The sequence below is a fragment of the Nyctibius grandis genome, chromosome 4 (assembly GCF_013368605.1).
Source record: "Nyctibius grandis isolate bNycGra1 chromosome 4, bNycGra1.pri, whole genome shotgun sequence".
NCBI classification, from domain to species: domain Eukaryota; kingdom Metazoa; phylum Chordata; class Aves; order Nyctibiiformes; family Nyctibiidae; genus Nyctibius; species Nyctibius grandis.
Window position 1 is genome coordinate 5,829,615 of NC_090661.1, and position 20,414 is coordinate 5,850,028.

A 20,414-nucleotide genomic window follows, 5' to 3' on the forward strand; every position below is an offset into this window, starting at 1 on the left:
TTATTTTGGCCAGCTGCTGACCTTCGATTCAGGAGAATAAATGACAGAAGTAAAGGGATTATTTTCAAAAGTTAGCAGTAGAAAGGAATATATACCCCTCTAGCCAGCAACCAAGGTTTTTTTTTTTTCCTTGCACGTTCCAAAGGCACACAGGCAAAGCAACTGCGATGCTACAGCTTCTTCTGTGTGCTTTTATACCAGTGGGAGATCTTTAGGCAACCTAAATATAGGGTTGCTGTCAATATTCATATAGTGAATTAGGCTTCTGTTAGGTCTGTTCTCATATATTGCAAATAAAATCACAACTCAAAAAAAAAACCGTGAAAGTTATGTCAGTATAAGAGGAAAGGAGAAAAAAATGCCCAGGAACTGACTGATAAATCTATTTAGGAATGAGGCAAAAAGCTGTTTATTTTCAGCATGGAAGCTCTGTGAAGAATATGTTAACAAATCTGACAAGCTGTCATTGAGACTTCTCACTTTTTTGAGGGACACTGATAGACACTGTATTCGCGTGTGGTACTATTTCTTGAGTGTAGGTACCAGGACAGTAAGAATCGACTGCATGGGAAGAGACAACAGGATTCTTGCACATGTGGAATAGACAACAGGACTCTTGCACGTGTGGCAACCACTGACAGCAGTTTTCTGCACCTGAATTTAGGGATGCACTGAAACTACTCGTGGAAATGAGTTAAAAGATTTAGTAAAGTACGAGTGAGGTGCTACAGTAACTTGGCTTAATGATATGATTACATGCAAACAGTCCAGCTAACAGTTTGTGCTATAAGCTTTCCAAGATGTTCAAATACATTAAAATACATATTTAGTTTGAATATAATGGTAACCTTTCTCTAAATCAAAAGGGCCATGCCTAATTAAAATCTTTATTCTACATAATTTTAAAAGAGGCTATTAAAGACATATTTACAGACAATTAATTCTGTCAATTTATATTGGTTTTTAAACTTGAAATGTCAAAAACCTTTTCCATTAAAGTACATCATAACAAAAAAAAAGTTTGAAACAAACACTGTATAAAATTCTAGTCAATTTAACTTTCTTGTTGTTGTTCATTGAAGGATGCTTATAGGAAAATAAGAAATATCATCTTGAATCCTTATCTAAGATTTAGAAGTCAGAACTTCTGTCCTGACCTGATAAGCATTTGTAACCTAAAAATGTCCCTGATTAATTGATCTAACTTTAAATAGCTCCTTTCTAGCAAGCTTACAGAGTAGGTACCTGATCAGACTCTTCATTTTGAAACATTTAATTTGGAATCCTGATCAAGTTAGACTCTGTTATACTTCACATGTTTTTACTGGTATATTCCACTTTCTGCTATAGAAAATTGTCACTGTTAATCAGGATGCAAAGCTATATTTGACAGTGACATGTGATTTGCTAAGTAACATAAAATCACTCAAATTATAAACAAGAAGTTGTCATCTATGTCTGACAAGCTCCTACTTATGCTTTTGATAATTGTAACCTTTAATGCTTGCTCTCGTTTCGAAAAACATTAAGTGCAGATTAAATCATGACTGTTTTGCTTGCCTTCTGGTAACCCTGTTGTTTTTTTTTGTTGCTAGTAGACTGGATAATGAGGCAGGATTAGTAAATCCTGTTAAACCTGGGTAAATGTCCAAAATGGAGTCCCTCTCCTCCTAACTTAAAATATTTTCATCAAGTTTAATTTTTGAACTGTGTTCTTTTCCAGACTACTTTGGCACAAAATGTATAAATTGTGACAACCATCTAATATAATGTTTGTCCTTTCGAGGAATCTGTTCTTCACATTCTGGGTTGCTGCAGGGCCTCCTCAAAACAGCACACCTAGAAGTTACTTGTGAACTGTTAATGTACTAGTAGAAGTGTTTCTTACAGTAGTTTATACTTGGCAAGAGGAAGATAAATGAGTAAAAATGTAAGGATTACAACTCATTTTTACTTTGGTTCTGAAATATGGAGAGCCTGTTACCTAAACCAACCATCAACAGGCTGCAGGGGGACTGGAGGATGATGAAGCTGGTTAGTGAAAACAAAGTGATGACTTGACTTCCTGGGTTAATTAAGTGCAATTTCCTAATGAAGCAGTGCCTTTGGCACATCTGTTTGGCCACCACCCCAAGGGGTGATGCTGATCTTTTATGTGAAACCAATCACATCTACTGTGTGATCGCAGTACAACATAGCTCTTTAGATATAGCCCTGGTGAGCAACAGATGTGCTGGGTGTGCTTCATCTCTTTGGTTTCTGTTTGGTTTATCTTTGTTCATCTCGTATCTGCTACCCAGTTCCTTTTGTGTAGAGCAAGGTGTCTTGTTCTGTATTTCTGCAGTGGTTAGTATAATAAGGTGCTGCTCTGTGATGAGCTACATCATCATTTTCAAATAAAGAACAAAAAGTAATCGGCTCTGAGACTTATGAGAGCAACATTTGTTCTCCCTCCCCACACACCCAGCCCTTTGCAAATCACAGTTTATGAGGCAGAATCTGAGCTGTCTCATTCAAAGTAACACCCAAATTCCTTTTTATTCCATTACAGAACTGTGGGTGCCTGTGTCAAACAGCTGGAAATTATTTATTGTTTTTGCAGTAGTGTGTATTGGCACACAGTAGATAGCCACAGTGAAACATGTGAAATGATGTCATATCTTCTCCTTATTCTGGAATTGTGCAAAGGAGGTTTCAAATGGAATTTTAGTTTCTTTGCATTTGCTTTAATAAGAAAGGTTTTTTCAAGAAAAACTCCAAGATTCTGATTCTGGAAATAAAGCTTCCAGTGTTTCAGTGGGATGTGGACCTACATTTGAACTGATGTCCTGGATGGAATTACCCTTTTTTCCCTAATGTCGACTTGTTCTTGTGCACAATATTCAAGAAAGATATTGCTATTCTGTAATAAATACACATTTCTGAAATGCGGTGGGCTAGGTTTCTGTGTGTGTGTTTACAGTTCGTTAGCACAGGAGAAGTTGGTTTTGGTGTTCATTTCTTTTTCATGTAAGCATGTTATGTCCAGCACATGAAGATCTGCTTATTGAATACTTGTGTTTCTGAACAGTGTTGAAAGATGTCTGTACTGCAGAGAAATCTTTACCCTTGACTGTCAATTATGGGATAATGTGAGTGAGGAATGCAGAAAGAATTACCAGTCTATTGAAAATTCATTTTATCAAGCTTTATTATTTTCCCTGAAAATGAGAAGTAATACATTTAAAACTCGTACATCAAAAAGCATATTGAGTGGGCAAAATGCTATGAGGTAGCTAACCTTCTAAAGTTTTTGATTGCTTGCAGTTCTAAATTATGAAATTTAGCAAAAAGACCCCATGAATTTGATCATCAAGGTCTAGAGATGAGATCTTGGCCCTGTTACTCAGTTGTTATAATGATTTACTGAAAATTATATTGAGCTATGCAGTTGATACCAGGTAAGGATTAGAGGGTGTTTTCTTTCCTTTTTTTTACCTCAACATATCCAATCTAAACTGCTTTCCGTTGCTAGAGTGTTTTGGAAGGTTTCTATGTGCAATCGTGTTCCTGTGAAAGCAGTTTTTGATGCAAAGTCATAGCCTTTTAGAATTCTGTAAGAGAGGATATCGTGCCATGATGCATCTATCTTGTCTTCTTATCTGTGTCTTTGCTGGTGACTTGAAGGTGTTATCCATGTGTAAAACAAAACCAGTATGATCAAATATTTAAAGGGTCCCTTAATATTTTAGTAACTCTCAGTAATAAAACTGTATTTTTTTCCCCTTCTCAGAACAAAAGCCTCAAAAACAAGCTCCTGTCAGGAAACAAGCTTTGTGGTATCCATGCAGAGGAGGTAAGCAAGGTTCCTCTCTATTCTAAATCTAACATAGTCAAAAGAAGCTTGCACCAAAGTCTTTTGTATTGAGGTTCTAGTATACATTATATATTATGTATGTATGGTGAGTGTTCCTCGTCTCAACTCATTTCTGTGACTTCACTAGAAGCAACACAAATGTATTAGAAAGCGAGCTGCACACTCAAGTTTTAGACAAATAAAATATAGTTTGGGCATGCTTCTGAAAAGTATATATAGCTCTGTAGATGTATATTATACATCTGTAACATACATAAAACTGATTTCCTTTCTGTGATCTCAATGCCTAGACTAAAACAGGAATAGCTAAATGCCTTTTTTGAAATTAACTTACAGAGATAGGAAAGGTTTATTATTATTGAGTCCTAGAATATTTGATTACTTCAAGGAAAAAGGGGCCACTTTATGACATATAGGGAAAGAAATCTCCCCTCTACTGAAAAGCAAGCTAGCAAAGATAGTTGATGATACAAAAGCCCTAGTTTTTTGTAAATATATAAATGTACAAATAACTGAATTCGTGTGAGCAGTCGCTTTAGCTATTTAACTTTTCATGAAAGAGGATATTACTGTATATGAATCTGGTTTACTCATTTACATGACTTTAGTAATGTTGTTTTGCATATATAATTTCTGTGAAAATCATTGCACCTTGCCAGAATGAAACAGAAGCGTAACACTTTTCTTCTTGACTAAAATTTTCATAATTATGGTTGAACATGTTTTCTTCATTAAAGACTCTACTTTTAACTTAGAGGTCAAAACTTACGAGGTCAAAGTAGTGATTTCTAGTTATATTAGCTATTTAGCATAACTGAAGGTCTGCAACCGCTGTTTCTGGGAAATCCTCAATGGCAGGAAATAATAGGGCTTTCCAGAGGTTTTTTGCTAGCTTGTCAAAATCTGTGTTATCTTTCTATATCGCTATTGTTGCTTTCAAACATAGTGCAGTATATGAATACAAATATATTTTCTTCCTTTATTTACTGCTTAAAAAAATGGCAGTGTGTACAACATAGCTTTCTGTTTTCCTCTCTTTCTTAACTTTGTTTTTCCTAGCTGCAGAACATCTTGAATGTTTGATAATTAACTTGAAGATCTTTTCCCTGATTATGTCTTCTTTAATATTTGCAACATAAATGTCTTTAAATCTAAGGGCCAAGCCTAAAGATTAAATTAAACTTGGTGTAGTGTGACAGCCTTGCTGTCAGAGAATTTCAGAAAAATAAACTAACTCTCAAGGCAACAGATTGTGAGTGTATTTTAAACCTTAAGAATCTCAGACTTTATGAATCATCCTGGCAAACTGGTGGCTTTTAAGTGGGTTAGTGCCTTCAGAACAAGCAAAGATGCTACAGGAGCATCCTTTTTTTGTTGTCGTTTTGCCAGTTAAGTGGTGTCAGCTAGAGAAACGTAGTGTATTTTCTGCTCTTTAATTAAGCACTATGCTCACCCAGCATAACTACTGTGTGAAATCAGTATCCTGTTAGTTATTAGATTAAATACCCTTCATGGACAGAATTGCCTACCAGTAAGCTCCTGCTTTGATCTGCTCTCTCAGGCTGCATGCAAACCGTTTTAGTGAGCCCTGTGATTCCTTGTTGTCCAGTTGCATAGATGGGAGCCTGCTTGTGACCCTATACAGTTTATATGGCCAGGTTTTCTTCTCCAAAAATTCAGAGGCCTGGAGAGAGGAAGGCAGGGTGGTGCAAACCTCAGGCTTCCCAGGACACAGAGCGCAGCACGTGCCAGGGACATATTCCCAAATGCTGTGGTTTAGAGATCGTTATCAGCCTGTGTCTAATGATGATCTTACCCAGCTGACTGCACTAAAAAGTGTCAGTTTTGCAAGTCCTCTCTCTAGAAGCGCAGAAAAAACACAAAACAACCAAATTTTATCACAAAGAATTACAGATCATATAAGTAATTTTGAGTCATTTATATCACACCCTGAATATATTTAGCTCCATAACTCTTAATTTCTTCACAGGTTTGTGATTTAGGAAATAAGTGATATGTTAATTGTAACTTTTAGATCCCTCAATAGCCATTTTGGGTACCTTGTATGTTACAGAGACTCTTTATATTCTTAAGCACAATTCCTAGAACAATTAAAGTTGGTTAAGGTTTTCTCATTGGTCTCTAGTTGATGTGGAATATATCCCATAGCATTGTCCAGATCAGAGGACAGCGCTATGGGCACTTCCTGCTGCGTAGATGAAATAACAGGAGATATAGTTACAGAAGAAAGAAGTGAATTGAACTGATTGATGTTGGCTATTTGTTTCCAATTTTATGGAATACAGTAACCAATTTGGCCTTCTTAAATATTTAAAACCAGTTCTAAAATTTTATATTTAGATTCATTCATCCTTCCCAAAAGTCTGTTGCTGAATTTGACTACCATCTGTAATATGTTATGTTTATGGACGTGCTGTTTCAGTAAATGTGGAATAGACTTCTAATCCATTCCAAGGAGTTCTGAACATTTGGCATTAATTATTATGTATCAGTTGAGACTGTGAATTTTATTAAAAAGAAACTCTTATTTTGGTAAAGGGTGAAATAATGCTCCTTGGATAGCTGACTGTAGTATTAAAAAAAACCATTTCTATTATATCTTGTTTAAATAAACAAAAGAATGTATAGACCATTATTTAAAATTATTCTAAGGATAAATTTAACAGCCTAAGCTGATATAAATTAGCATAACTCTGCCTATTTTTGGAGGACATGGTCACAAACTGAGAACCTAATTCATTTGAATGCTATCTGGAACTGCCTGCTCATTACAAAGACGAACCTATGCAACACTATGGAAATTTTTTCTCTCTAAGAAAAAGAAGATTCTTTACTTTGAAGGTGATGCCTTCAGTTATGCTTCATGGAAAGTATTAATAACATCTCATGTCTAAAATGTGTAAGCCAAATGGTTATTCACAACAGTACTAATTCATGTATGTTCTTTAAGTGAGTGCCATTTTACATGTTCCTTGATACTTTTGCCTGGTTTAGACATGCTACTCTGAAAAAGCAATTGACTTTCAGTTTGGTTATTTTTCTGCATTTTAAAGCTGATCTGGTTTCTGTTGTTGTCAGAACTTGCTACTTTTTTTTTTTTTCTGATCTTAAAAGCAAATATTTAAAATAAAAAAAAAACCCTGATTTTGTTATCCTTACTTTCAGTCAAAAAAGATCCAAGCCCAGCTGAAAGAACTTCGTTATGGGAAAAAGGATTTGATTTTTAAGGTAAGTTTTATTTCACTACAGTTAGCTAAACTATTGGAGTTAATATAGTGTTGAAGTAATATAGGAGTATGGTAGCTGCCTTCATTACTGTAGTTCTAGGGAATTATTTCCTTCTCACCATAACGAAAAGAGCTCAAAACACCACAGACAGACAATACCATAATGCAATTTTAGAAATATCATCTGTTCTGGCTGCCTTTTTTTTTTTTTTTTTTTTTTTCAAACTGATCTAACAGGGACAGTGCTCTTTATTAAATTGCTTTCTGGGGCAAAGAAGAAAATATTAAAAGCCTAAGAAGTTGTCTGGTGTCTTTGTTTTTAAATAGACAAAGGCAGTGGAAAGTATTTAGTTCATGAATATCTGTATTTACACACTCACATAAAGCAATGTTCTAGTTTCCTGCTGGTGACCAAAACCTCTCACCCTATTCCATAGATTCTGTGATGCATTTTTTGTCTTTCTAACTGAACAACAGAATATTTTACAGGTGGTTCTTGTTGTTTCTTTTATTAGCAGTCCTCCAGGGCAATGTCAATTATCGTTAACACTTAAAGAATATCTTTGTGTTTGTGATAAGCCTGAGTGATAGAATGTTCCTTAGGTCCCTGCATCCAAATTCCTGTTAAAGGCTGAAACATCTTTATCAAAACTGAAGCTTCTAGGAAAAAAATGTAATGTCTGTGGCTTATATAATCCAAATGAATCGCCTGTCTAGCTAGCACATTTAAAAAAAAAAAAAGGGGGGGGCGAAGGACAAAACATAGACATTTTGCTGAAGGACATCAAGTCCTTGTTAACACGAGCTGAAGTTAATCCCTGTTAAAAAAGGAGAAGAGAGATTCAGGTCACCTGACTGGAGGCTGCTAATTGAGTAGTGCTTTTATTCCTGGCATAAAGGATGAAGATAAGTAGCCATCTTCAAAGTGACTAGACTAGAATTACTTACAAAGTAATTCCTCTCAATATGAGGTCCCAATTGCCTTCTGGAAGTATTTAACTCTTTCTGCTGTCTTTCTATTGTATGCATATTACTGTAAAGATTGAATAACGTAAGCCATTTAAAACATACTGTGTGATTTTTATTTTTTTTTTTTTTTCATGCAGAGGTTGATTCCAAGGTTTTTCAGGAACATTTATTTCAGGTCATCATAAGACCCAAACCAGGGGAATAGATTTAGAGATAAAACCTAGGCATATAATACATTTAGGCAGTTAAATTTTAATACCAGCTAGCATTAACAAAAATAACACATTTTTTCTTCAAATTCAGTTTGGCTATAACTGAGAGTCTGAGCAGAGGAAAAGATTTTAGCTTCTAAACTTGCCTGGGTGTGAAAGCTTGTTTTCTTTGGCTGAGGCAGAAGGACTGTTCAGTGCTACTATCTACTTGTTTTCATTATGCTAATATGCAGTGATCCCGAAAATGGATCTGAATTATGCTAGGTTGTGTAGTAATGCTCAGCAGGGGACCTCTCCTGCCCTAAGCTGCCCACCTGGAAACAGCTTACAGAAGCAGAGAAGGAAAACACGGGCATGAAGTGAACAAATAGGAAAGTTTATATGGCTAGTCGCTGGCATATGTAAGGTAAAGTCCACCTTCTCCTGATCCTAGTTCAGTAAATTATGACGATTTAGTGGTTAAGGTATAGATGTAAAAATCAGGGTTTTGTGTTGGAGGGGAGGGAGTTTACTTGAGTTATAACAGAGGCAGTGCGTCTAGTGTGAATGTGAATAGAAGTGGGTCTCATCAGACTGGATCTTGATGTCCGCACTGTAGACTCCATTTCTAATGCTTGGAGAGTCTGGGAAATACATCTTCTCCTAAAGACTATGTCTACATTTGACCACATGAATTATGCCTTAAACTCCTTGACCTACATTGAATAGACATAGTTCTTGATTTTGAAGGCATACTAGGGCCACCAACTCAGATGTAGGTCCCAAGTTACATAGGGTGAGTTCTGCTCTGAATGCACTTGCTTACAAAATATGAAAATGTTACTTGCCTTTTAGGGAAATTATGAACTAATGTAATTAAAAACACTTTAAGAACTTCAGATTGACGATGTTAATGAATTGTGAAGTGGATTCCAAAGTCCCACTGTCCTGGTTTCGTGGGGATAAAATTTATAGAATCACTTTTCTGTTACATGTTGTTTCAGTGTGTGGCCAGCTGTGGGATGGTGATCAAGGCCATTAGCAGTGAAAGCCAGGGCAGCTGACCCAGGCTGGCCCACAGGTGTATCCTATAATATTAATGTCAAGTTCACTATAAATGGGAAAGCTTGCTGAGAATGGCTTTTTGTTCTGTTCTCCTTCCTCTTTCTCCTTCTCCTCTCTTCTCAATGGCTGCTGTCTCTGGAGGGACTTGCTGCCACTCTATGAGCTAAGTATAATTTTGTGTCTTTTGTATTAGCATTGATATTGGTTCTCTGATTTTGTTAAATCTGTTTAAATTTCAGCCCCTAAGTTTCCCTCTTTTCCCAATTCCCTTTCTTGGCTGGGGCGGACTCTTGGGTGATAGAACAACTGGTTATTGTTTAGCCCTGGGTGTGGGCTGAATGTAGACACCCACATACTAAGAACTGCACGTGCAAACACCTGAAACATCTCTTGACCGTGTGCAATTCTCTATGTGACTGCCTGATTTGTTGATTTGATATATCCTTTATGTGTAGTCAGAAATATTTTTGTCAGGTTTATTTGTTCCTGACTAAAGGAAATTTGATTTATGAAGAAAAGGGAAAAGCAAACTTATGCTATCCTTCTAAATAATCATGTGAGATGTGGGAAAGGGTAGGTTCAGTGTGCTGTTTTGAGTGTGTTTCAGGTCTGGAGTAAGAAATACTCAATAAAGTAGAAGCCATATGGTGTAGGTTGGAAAGCTTTTTAAACATGTCTGATCAGAGAGAGGCTGATAGGTTTGGGGAAGAACAGGTGGTATTTAATTTCTAGTTGCTTTGAGACAAGAAACTAAACAGATTTCATGTTATCATTGCTGTTGAGGCTGTTTTGTGAAAGTCTGATTCTTTCTGATAGAAGATCAAAACGGTGGATGGACAGTCTTCTGCCAGCACAGAGCACGAATGGTGTGTGTGTGAATCTCCTGGCTGTTAGTTCCTGTCATATCACAGGACTTCTACCCTCACCTCTTCCACCGCGTTCCCACCCCATTAAACCTTTCGTTTTCTGTGTGCCTTGCTGAGGACTTTAGGATAGCTCTGAACGTTGAAAGTTTCTCATAGCAATTCACCAGCAGGATGTAAACTTCGTATTAGATTTCTAAAGGGCATGAGGGAATGCTTCTGTCCGTGCCCAACTATTGCTTTCTGTGGTGGAATTAATTGTGAAGATATACGTGAACTAAATAGGGGTGGTTTTTTGTTTGCTTTTTGTTTTGCATAACCAACATGAAGAAACTAGTTCTTAAATTCTGGTAGCTATTATTGTCAATGACTCTGTACTGAGTAGAGCTGTGGAAGAAGAAGATGAAGGGGGGAAAAAAGACAGCTTTCTCCTTTAACACTCCAGTGAATTGGTAAATTAAATCTACTTTTAACAATATGTGACAGTAACTTAACAAGTGGTAGTAAATAAAACATGAGTTCATCATGTTTGGCATGTATTTACTCTTCTTATGTTTTCAGTGTTTTGTTATCTAGCTGATTCATTATGTGGCATATGTGTATGTATATCTATATTTTTCTATATCTCTCTCTATGTGATATGCCATACAACACACAAGCAGTGAGAGTCACAGAAGTGATGCACTCAAGGCTATAAAGGTTGTCTGTACCTCTGCTGAGGTTAGAATTTGAGCTCCTGGCTCTTTGTCAGAGTTCAGTCCCTTAAACCATGCAGCGTAGTATCCTTAAAGAGTTGACAAAAGTTGAAATTTGCTTTGTATTACAATGAGAAAAATAAGGAATGATTAATAAAAAATTTCACTCAAGCTTCTTAATTTTATGGCTGCCTTTGAAAGTGGGCACTTACTGGTTCTGAATGAGTCCACTCTTAATTACTATAATTGAATTATGGTCCTAAAACCCTGATTGAGTAAAATACTCTGAAGTTTAAATGCTTTACACTAAATCAAGTTCTACGTTTGTTTCAGGCATTCATAACCACTTGTTTTCAAATTACTCCTACTTCATTAACTGTATTCCCATCATTTGGCTATACTGTCCTAGAAGAAGTCATGTTTTACTAAATTAGAAAAGAATTAAAAATAATTTGTATTTTCGTTGACGAAACAAACGTGTGTGTCTGATAGGAATATGAGATAAAGAAAAATAAATCCAGCAATAACTTTCACTATCATTTTATACAAGTATCTTGTATTTTTGAAATAATTTTCTTTTAAATGTACAGGTGAGAATGGTTCACAGTTATGGCTTGAGTATATCTTTGTTTACTTTTTTTTTGTGATGAATTTCTAAGGATTCTGCTTCAGAGTTTCAGAATTATGAATTTAATCTACTGCTTAATATGTTTTCCCTTTTGTCATTGAAATTCTGAGACAAAATATATTGATAGACAGTCCTAAAAACCCCCAAAACCAGTTCAAATGTGAGCAACAGCTAACTATTCCTAGCCTACCAATGTACTTCATCTTTGTTCCATAGTAGAAGTTAAATTTAAATAAGCAAGTAAATAGCATCTGCCTTACAACAAGTTAGGCAATTTCTAATAAGTGTTCCATGCGTGGTCTTACCATGAGCGAGATGGTCTATAATTATGCATCTTCCTCTGAAGGGCAAACCACGTTTGCTCCAGTTGGGTACATGGTTGTGGCTGGTTCCTGAAGCGTAGCTGTCGAGGTGGCTGCTTACACTGACTGACTGCTTGTCTGTGGCCCTGGGGGTTCCTTAGACCTCTCCACGTGTTTAGAGCCACCAGGTGCCCAGGGAATAGCGTCAAACTAGAGGATGTCCGAGAAGACAAATGCAGGGCTGGGAGGTGGGGGGCATCAGGAAGCAGCAAGGATGGAGGTGCTCAAATAGAGAGGGAAAGGAGAAAGCAGGCGGGGAGGTTAGTGGGAGTTACTGGGAGAGAGGAACAGGGTAGGGAAGAGGAGAATCTTGCCCCCAATACTTGATAACCTCTGCTGCTCCTCACAACGGTCTAGCTTTTGTTTCCATTGTAGTACTCCTGAACCCACGCGTTTCTGTGAAGTGCAGTATCACAAACTGAAACCAAGGTTGTCATTAAACTTCAGTTCTCTTTTATGCTCCTAAATACTGTTTCAGGTGCTGAGTTCTCAATACCTCCAAATGACTAAGCAGTACCATATCAACATCTCAGATTTAGGCTTGTGTTATAATCACTTACACAGACTTCTATGAGAAAGAGAAGGCAGGTTTAAAAATAATGTGTTTTTTTTTCTTTCAAGGACTTGTTTCAGGGAAGTATTTTTGTCTGGGAAACACCTGAATTGATTATATATATAAGGGGCAAAGAACATGTACTTAAAAGTCTGACATTTACAGTTAAAACCATTTTCCAAATTCTTTGAAAAACATAGATCTGCACCAGTCAATTCATCATTTGGATGTGTGAAAAGAATTTTAAACCATGCATTTGATATGGTAAATAGAGTTAAAGAAAAGCAAAATTATGTGAAATTGTTTTCACATCATACTGACTGGATGTGGTAAATATTTATGTCATTCCTCCCTCTAAAATAAAAGTGCTGCCACCATATGTGTTTTCCTCCATATTAGCAGTAGTTAATTACATGCCACAGTAAACCTATTTCCCAGAGTTGCAAAGTATTTAATTCTGTGACACAGACTATAAGATTCTGCATTCCCCACAGAGAGAGGTGAAATGATTACAGAAAAACAAACAAACAAACTCACAAACCCACTGAAGACCTGACTTAGCAGAGAACTTGTGTTAAACATTAAAATATGAATGACCTTGCTGTCTGGGCTTGAAATAATTGATTACATCATTTTCAATCTTTGATAACCTTTTACAGAAGTGCTTTGTGTACTTACACATGGATGAAGATGCGGAAGTTTCAGGTTTTCCAATAAAAATCTGCTAACCATCTGTATACAGCTGGCAGTCAGGCTTAACCCAAATCCAGCCATTTCATAAATGTACATTTACTTCACCCATGATTTGCACCTGCTTGTATTAAAATTGTTATCAACTGCAGAATTCAGCTGACCTTGCATGTTTGAAAAATTAGTCCATTTAACACATTTGAAAGGTTTCTTCATTATGTTCAAAGTAGCATAAAATAACTTATTTCCTTGCAGAAAACTTTCAAAAAAGCAACATTTTTTTCCCTTAAACTTTATTTATGCATTGATTTATTTAGAACAAAAAGAATGTTATCTTTGTCATTGCTTTTACATTGCCCTGTAATGCTAAATGTAACTTCTGTAGCTCAATGTTAAAAGGAGATGATAAGAGAAAACTGAGGGCAGTTTCCCATGGGCCTATCATATCGGCTTCCCTGAGAGAATACTACAACTCGTCTCGCTTTCAGACAGGATCTCTAGCCTGTGGTGTGTTTATTCATCCAATGTGTTTCCTCAGCATCTGCATCTTCTGTGACCTCCTTGGGGAAATTTAGCAATGCTGCTTAGGAAAAACAGAACAACAAAAAAAAAGCTATTATAAAACATCAGTTATAAACATAAGTGTAATCCAAAATATTAGATTTTTTTTTTTTTTTTAGAGATCTTAAATCAGTGACTTTATTAAGGATAATAAGTTCTCTGATTTACAGGCTGATTTCAGCATGTTTCATAACAACTGAATAGAGTCTAGAAGAGGAGACTTACTGGTTATTATACATTTAATGTACAGCATTTTTAAGCATATTGTTTTGAGAGAATAACTATCAAAGATGTCAGATAAGTAAATGTTCCCTAAAAAGTTTCCCTGGACTGTGTCAGAAATGACATGATGAATGAGTAGTAATTAGCAAACTGAACCTCCTGTTAGTTATATTTCTATTTATTTTATGACGTTTTCTATTTGATAAATTTAATCTCATTGGTCCACTGTGGCTTGTATATTATTCTTTGATGATTTTATTAGCAAAAAATGTTCTTTTTCTTTGGATTGAGTTTATTTTTTCTAAAAGCCTTTGCTTTTCTTACAAAGGATGAAGATTAAATGAGAAGTGTCTAAAATACGAGCAGACGCTGATAGGTGATGAAATGAAAAGTCTGAAAATATTCTTACGGACTTTTTCCTTTAAATATATAAATAAGAAAAGTTACTTTATGTTTACTGAGATCAAAACTTCTTATACATATGTGACAATCCCATTAGCACTGGTTCAGTTCTGGCAAAAGCTGTTTTTCTTTAAGAGGCTATGGAAAATAGAAATGAAGTTCCATACTCCCTGGTTCCAAAGTAGATTCAATTATATGTGTGCTATTCTTTCATCATGCTTAGCTAATTTTTTTTTTTTTCAGAAACCTGCAGCAGTTCAAACTCCATGTATTTCTACTGCTTTCGTCTATTCTAGTCAATTAGCCTTAGTAGTAGAAAATGTTTCCTTATACATTTTCAATCTTCCTTACTGAAACTGAAGCCAATTAGTTATCAAGCTATCTCCCATAGACTTGAAAAGTAGATTTTTTTTTTTAGAAAAAACCCTTCCTTTAAAGCAATATTTTGCATATTTTGACATTATTTTCCTGTGTCTCTCACAGTGTTGTTCTTTTTTAGATTAACATATGTATAGGTTTGTTTCCAGTCTTGCTTCTCAGTACATGTTTGCATACCATTAATGCTTTATGTTTATCACATCTGAACTTGTTTACTTTGGTCTCTGTCCATTTGCAGTGCCCTAAAACTGAAGTCCAGCTGGACATTTCACTCAAGCTGAGCAGAGCAAAAGGATTTTTGTAATCTGTACCTACATTCTTCTTGCCTTTTCTACAAAAGCGTGACATATTCAGTGGTGATATCATCTTGAGTCATTCATCCTTAGTGTTCTGTATTCTATATTTGTTTTATTGATTATTCCTGTCAGTATTTAGCATCTTATACTTGTCTTTAGTGAATGTCATCCTATTTTTTCCAGTTAGTCAGGATAAATTTAGCTAAATCCCATCTTCTATGACACACAGTGTTCTGGTTTGATGTCATCAGAATATTTAATGACTATATGTTTAGTTCAGTGTTCAGTTCGTGAATGATATATACCAAATAAAACTCTGTCCCCTAGAGAGGTAGTTTCATTATTCTTTCCAGTACTTTTCCAAAAAATGAATGCTGTAGTAATGGATATACAAGTCATGACCTCTTCAATTTCTGTCTTTCTGAAGATGGGCATCACACTTATTTTTTCCCAGTCTTCGTCCACTCTGCTGAGTCTGTAAGGAACTGAGATCTTAGAGCCTAAAACCACTTCCTAAAGCAATAGAAGTGATGATGCATAACCATGACTAATGGAAAATAATCAAGTGAAAACTCTTATCAATCTGTAACTGGACAGAGTTGTATTAGAGAGAAAAATGATCTTTTGCCTAAAAAAATTTGTCTAATTTAGGACTACTCATAAAAAAAGAGGTACTGTGTACCATAACATTTAAATTTGGCTGAAAAGGGGTGGAGACAGTAGTGGAAACAAATCATATATCAATCCACCAAAAAAATTTAAAATAATTGGGGAAGAAAGGCTTAAATAATACTTTGTTTCAAAGATATCACCTGCAATTTGCCCCAGACCTTGAGAGATTACTTCAGTAGTATTATTCTGAGTAATTATTTCAAACTATGGTTTGTTCTTTTGTGGAAAAGGTCTTTGAGTGTAGGAGACAGCCTCATGGCTGCAAGTATTGCAAAATGCTTTTCTTCATCTGTAGCTCAGAAACTATCATTTTTGCACTAATATTACTAAACACTTGTGAGTAATAGATCCAGTGATTTGGTGGTTATACATGCAGATCAGGTTGTCTGCAAGCCTAGGACTTATGGAGTGGTTTGCATTTCATGCTCTGGTTCCATTTGTATACATTGGTTTGTGCAAAGCCAGATAGTAAGATTGACGTTTTTCTTTCAAAGCGTTTGCAATACAAGGTAATTAAAAAAAAAATCAATAAAGTTTTATGTTTAATAGCTTAATCAGTAGTTAAAGCTCTTTCACAGAAGTTGCTATGTCTGGTGATGTACGACAGCCAGGAGCACATTGCTAGGGAGAGCTGAATTTTCATGTTGCAGTGTGGCAATGTACAGCTATCACTTCGATGACTTGCTTGAAAATAGGTGTGTTTCCTTCAAGGACTGTCCTTGTTTGTTGAAAGTCATCATGATGATATGAAAAAAATTGTAAGTATATTCCTCAAAGCAATTTCATTGATGGCTGAAGGAATGGAATTATATTGTAGGTTTTATTCATGATAGAAGTTGTTGTTATATGAAGATTATTCTATTTATCTGTGGATTTCTAGAATGCAGTAATTTTACAGAACTCAATTTTTACTGTTTTGAGAAAAATAGAATTGAATATGAAGGTTTTATGAGGTTTTTTTTTGCTGATGAATCTGGCAGGCTGCATCCTGAGGAGGATGACAGATGGGCTAGGCTGTGCAGGGTTTTATGGGTTAATGTCCTGAGTGAGAAAAGGTGTTTTCTTTGAGTTCTAAGATAAGAGATTGTGGGATCTTCCTAAAGGTATTTCTGCTCTGTAGTATAATGAGTGTTGTCTTAATCTTCATGGTTTAGGATCCCTATAGCTCTCACTGCATGTGGCAGTTCAGTCTTAGAAACTGCTAGATTTTGTTTTTTCTTTCCAAGTGAGCAGGCTTATGATGCTTTTTGTTTGTTTTTATAAAGTTTTTGTTGATTATTCACTTCGGGATTTTTTTTTCCTTGATCAAGTCAACATGTTTGTACACTTTCAGATATGTATCTGGATGTTACCTACTGTTGGATGTGTAATTTTGGTTTTCAGGTTATCAATTTTTTGTGATTAGATCTGACTACATATTGGATGTACATAAATGTTTTAAGACAGGATATTATTGAGTTGTTTTTCTCAGCAGAAGCTCAGGCCCCTGGGAGAGATAGGAAATTGAAATTTGCTTAGCTGGTTTTTGTAAAATATATTAGGGCTGTTGCATAAATATCTGTGGTTGTTTGGGTCGTATGAGACAGTGTGATTACTTTTCAGATAGCGATCTTGTTGAGATAACATAGCATAGGGACCGTTTCCTCATCTTCTGTTACATGGTCTTTTATCACTGTATGGTGAATGAGTACTTCTTGTTTTCATGAAGCACAAGATTATTTTTAAAATATTTTTTAAAATTCAGTTTCTTTTGTGGTAGGTAATATTTTTTTCCCTGTGAACGGTGGTATAGTCTATTTTCCCAACATTGACAAAAATTTATGTAGAAAGTCTTACCTAGACTATGTGTGTTTTGCCTAGGAAGTAGATGTCACTGTTTACCTTGGCATCTTTTTGGTGGTGCATATTTCCATTTCAAATGCCATATTTTAGCATTTGGTGTATTGTTACTATGATGTTATAATCATTAACATGTTAATGTTGGCACAGTGTGTTAGTAACACAGGAAGGGGCCTGAAGATCTAGACAGAATTGGCTGCTGCTGAAAAACACAAGTTATTTGCAGACATGGGAATTTTTTTAACATAAAGAGATAAGTGACATACAAGAAGGTGGAAGGATGTCATCATATATGTTTCCCAGTAAGGACATTGGATTATTTATTAGCATAATTAATTGATATCTTTATTGAAACAAATCTCCTTTTGCTATTCTATTTTTTTTAATGTTCTCATGCAGTTTTGGAAATCACAGATTTGTGAAATGTATCGTTTCAGTACTTAGTAATTTAGGTCTATTAGTTTATTGTCAGTACTTTTTTTACAACACAGTTTTAAGCATGAAAAATTGTTAAAAGTTTCTATACGGTCCTGAGGATGTGGCCTTAAGGATATGGACTTGTATTAGAAGGTAATGTAGTCTTAAATAGCTGGTCTGAGCTACTGTGTGAGACAAGGCTAGTCGATAACCAGTGTCAGACAAGGTTACTTAAATCCAGCAGCAACAGCTCCATGTTTAACTGGCAGAGTACAGCTATTTAATCAACTTACAGACCTGGGCCAGCTCCCTCTAAAATGAGGAGAGGTTTACTGTTAATATCAAACTGAAATTGATTGGGACTTTGACGTTTTCCAAATGGTTTAATTATAATAAAGATTTTGAGTGTGCCCAGGAGGGTTGAAAAATTTTAAAACTTTGTCATGTGAAGTATTGAAAAATTCCAAACTGCCCAATGATCTGAGGGAAAAAATAGGATTGAAGGAAAGGCATGTAAGAAGCTGAAAGATGAGTGAAAGCCTCATCTTGTGTAAACATACAGCAGGGAAAAGAAGGAATGTTTTCTATGAAAACTCTGGGTCTGGATCCATATGTGCTATATGTCAAAAGGGGGCAGGATGTTGTATGAGCAATGCCAGAAGTACACTTTGAGAGCAATTATTTTGGCACAATCATTTTTCTTCAACATTTAAGCTTCTGCAGTGGTAGGTGCTGTAGAAATTGCCAAGAAAAGTGTCTTTTTTTCTGAAATATTAGAACTGAAAACAGTTTATGCTGAGGATATCAGGACGCGATGTGCTGTCAGCCTAGGTGCATTAAGGGAGGGAATGGTCAGATATAAACATGACAACTTGTGAAAATGAAGAGCAGGCACCAGCAACGGTGCCACGCATGTTAGGTTTCCCTGGAAGCAGAGAGGCTGGAGGAGCAACCAAGGTGGTGCCCTGGATACCAGGTCCTTGGTGGCACCTGGCACATGTTGAAATCCAGAACCAGCTGTTCTCCTGGCCCCGGGGCTCCTTGATGAACCATGTTGTGGGATGATCGCTTGGGAGATCACCCAGCTCCAGGCAATCAGCATCTGGAGCACATTGACATGTATGTCCCAAACTGGATGTGCTTCCTAGCAGAGGCAATTTTGAATACTTCAGCATTTGTTCCAAATCAGATGGAAATAAAAGTTATTTGAGAGGATAGTTCTGCATCACTTAGTCTCCCCCTTGCTTGATCCTGTTTTCTGGGGTATTGCTGACAGCAAATTCAGAGCCATCTACATGATGATCTGTAGCATGAGGTTCTCAAAATAAATACAATAAATTTAATCTGCATTTTGGGAGGGTTTTTGAAATTTCTGTATTACTCATTGTTGGCTGATTTGGAGGCACTTTGCAATAATGAATATGCTGGTGTTAATGAATACTGAATGTGTTGAATGTTTTAGGTTTTACTTGATCAGCTCAATATGAGGTAATGTTTTTGAAATGGAAAGTTTTAAGAAGTTATCTCTTGACAAACACTTTTAAGTTGAGTGATATTGCCAGAAATACTAGTTCTGTTTTCTTTGATTTGTATTTTCCTGGCTGAATTATGCTCTTGACTGGAACGGTCAAATCTTAGAAAGAAGCCTCCAAATCAAAAAGCTGAAGCTTTGGGCAAGATGTGAACTAATCATCTCTCAAGAAAAGAGGAACTAAATGTTTCCAACACACTACTAACAGAGGTGTAGAGCATTCTGCTATGCCTAACAGGGATTTTAAGATGCCTACCCCCTCAGTGTTTGTTCTCTTACTGTTAAAATAAGCAATACAATTGTTTAAACAAGACTTAGAAAAGAAAGAGCAGCATGTTCTTGTAATCATGCAAATTGTTTTTTTGTGGGAAATAAGAACTCGTGCTAAAACCTAAGGTGCTCTGGAGGGAAATCCCCTATGGGAGGTAAAAAGGCAGATCAGGCACAACGGTGAGTGACGTGGCTCTTCGTGCACATCGTCTGAGCCTGTTTCTGCAGAGAAACAGCTATTTTTCTTTAGTTAGAGGCCGAGTACTTTACTAAAACCTTGGCGAACTGCTGTTTTGCTTTCATTGTAACGAGTTTTATGTGAAGGAAAAGCATGAGAGTTGGGGAAGGAAAAGTGAAATTTCAGGTAATAAAAAAGCACAAAGGTTTTAATTCCTTTTTTTAATGTACAGCCAGAATAGTCACAGATGAGAGATAAAAGTATTGTGGCAGTAATAAGCATTAAGAAAATGTACAAGCTGTGAGTCTTTGCAGAAATGATGTTTTTAACTGACTTTTCTTCGTGTTGTAAGTGCTTGAAATATAATTCAGATGTTGCTGAACATCTGGGTACAGCCGCATGTCTGATTAAATGGAATAGCTGCCAAAAACTGTTATTCTCAGTTACATTTAACACCTTGTGCTACAGTAAACAGTACAATTTAGAAGCACGTCTTGTTTTCTAATATACAAATAACGCTTACAGAAT

At 36.0% G+C, this 20,414-nt stretch overlaps 1 protein-coding gene across 1 annotated transcript in view; it reads left to right on the forward strand.

Annotated features, from left to right (window-relative positions):
- Nucleotides 1-20,414, forward strand: part of LUZP2 (leucine zipper protein 2) — a 194,057-nt gene that overhangs the window by 124,559 nt on the left and 49,084 nt on the right. Inside the window, exons 6-7 of the mRNA XM_068399738.1 lie at nt 3,773-3,835; nt 7,043-7,105. Coding sequence (XP_068255839.1) covers nt 3,773-3,835; nt 7,043-7,105 — 126 coding nt within the window. The remainder of the gene's footprint in view (nt 1-3,772; nt 3,836-7,042; nt 7,106-20,414) is intronic.